At 41.4% G+C, this 746-nt stretch overlaps 1 protein-coding gene across 1 annotated transcript in view; it reads right to left on the bottom strand.

Annotated features, from left to right (window-relative positions):
* Positions 1-234: 234 nt before the first annotated feature.
* si:dkey-1k23.3 (heat shock protein beta-1) overlaps positions 235-746 on the bottom strand; it is a 20,574-nt gene continuing 20,062 nt past the window's right edge. Inside the window, 2 exon segments of the mRNA XM_055655575.1 lie at positions 235-569; positions 572-746. The exon segment at positions 572-746 is cut by the window's right edge and continues 196 nt beyond it. Coding sequence (XP_055511550.1) covers positions 541-569; positions 572-746 — 204 coding nt within the window. The 3' untranslated portion in view covers positions 235-540.

The raw sequence follows: 746 nt of genomic DNA, 5'->3' as shown, positions 1-746 counted from the left end.
ACCTTTTATTTGTAACCCACAACTAATTGGAAGTAGTTGATGGTCCCTGTAAGACCACAAGCGGGAGCATCATTTCATTGTCAGGTGTCTCAGGAACTTCCTCTGCAATATATTCTATTAGTGCATGCATCTCATTCAGTTCCTCAGCTCTATGAGGGCTTTGTAAATTATCCTCATTGACGTGAATACGTCACATAATCTGTGGTAAACGATAAGTGCAGTCAAGCCTTTCACTCAATTTCATCCTTTATTGATCAGAGCAAAATATTATATGTGTAGGAAAGAACTGCAGATGCTGCTTTAAATCGAAGGTGGACACAAAATGCTGGAGTAACTCAACGGGACAGGCAGCATCTCTGGAAAGAAGGCATAGGTGATGTTTCGGATTGAGACCCTTCTCGCCTGTGCCCAGCATTTTGTGTCTACCTGCAAAATATTATATATTTGATATCTGATATAGATCAGCTCTTTTTGCTTAACTCTATGTTATGCAAAACCATGGCTTGCATAAAGTAATGCATAGGAGTTTCATTTGAAAGATTATTTAACTTGTTGATGTATGTGCTTGTTTTCTTGATCTTCAAGAACCACTTTAGTGTGCTGCACCTTCTCACCCTCCAGCTCTCTCGCTTGCTCTTTCTTCCCTCTGATCGGTTCTTCCTCTTCCCCTTGTTGCTCTTGCCTTTCTCTGCCCTCTTCCTTTGCTCTCTTCTCTCTTCATCCTCATCCTCCATCTCGTTCTCCTG

This window comes from Leucoraja erinacea, chromosome 25 (assembly GCF_028641065.1).
Source record: "Leucoraja erinacea ecotype New England chromosome 25, Leri_hhj_1, whole genome shotgun sequence".
In the NCBI taxonomy this organism is placed as follows: Eukaryota; Metazoa; Chordata; class Chondrichthyes; order Rajiformes; family Rajidae; genus Leucoraja; species Leucoraja erinaceus.
Note: the sequence above shows the minus strand (reverse complement) of the source record. Positions and strands in the feature narration are given on the sequence as shown.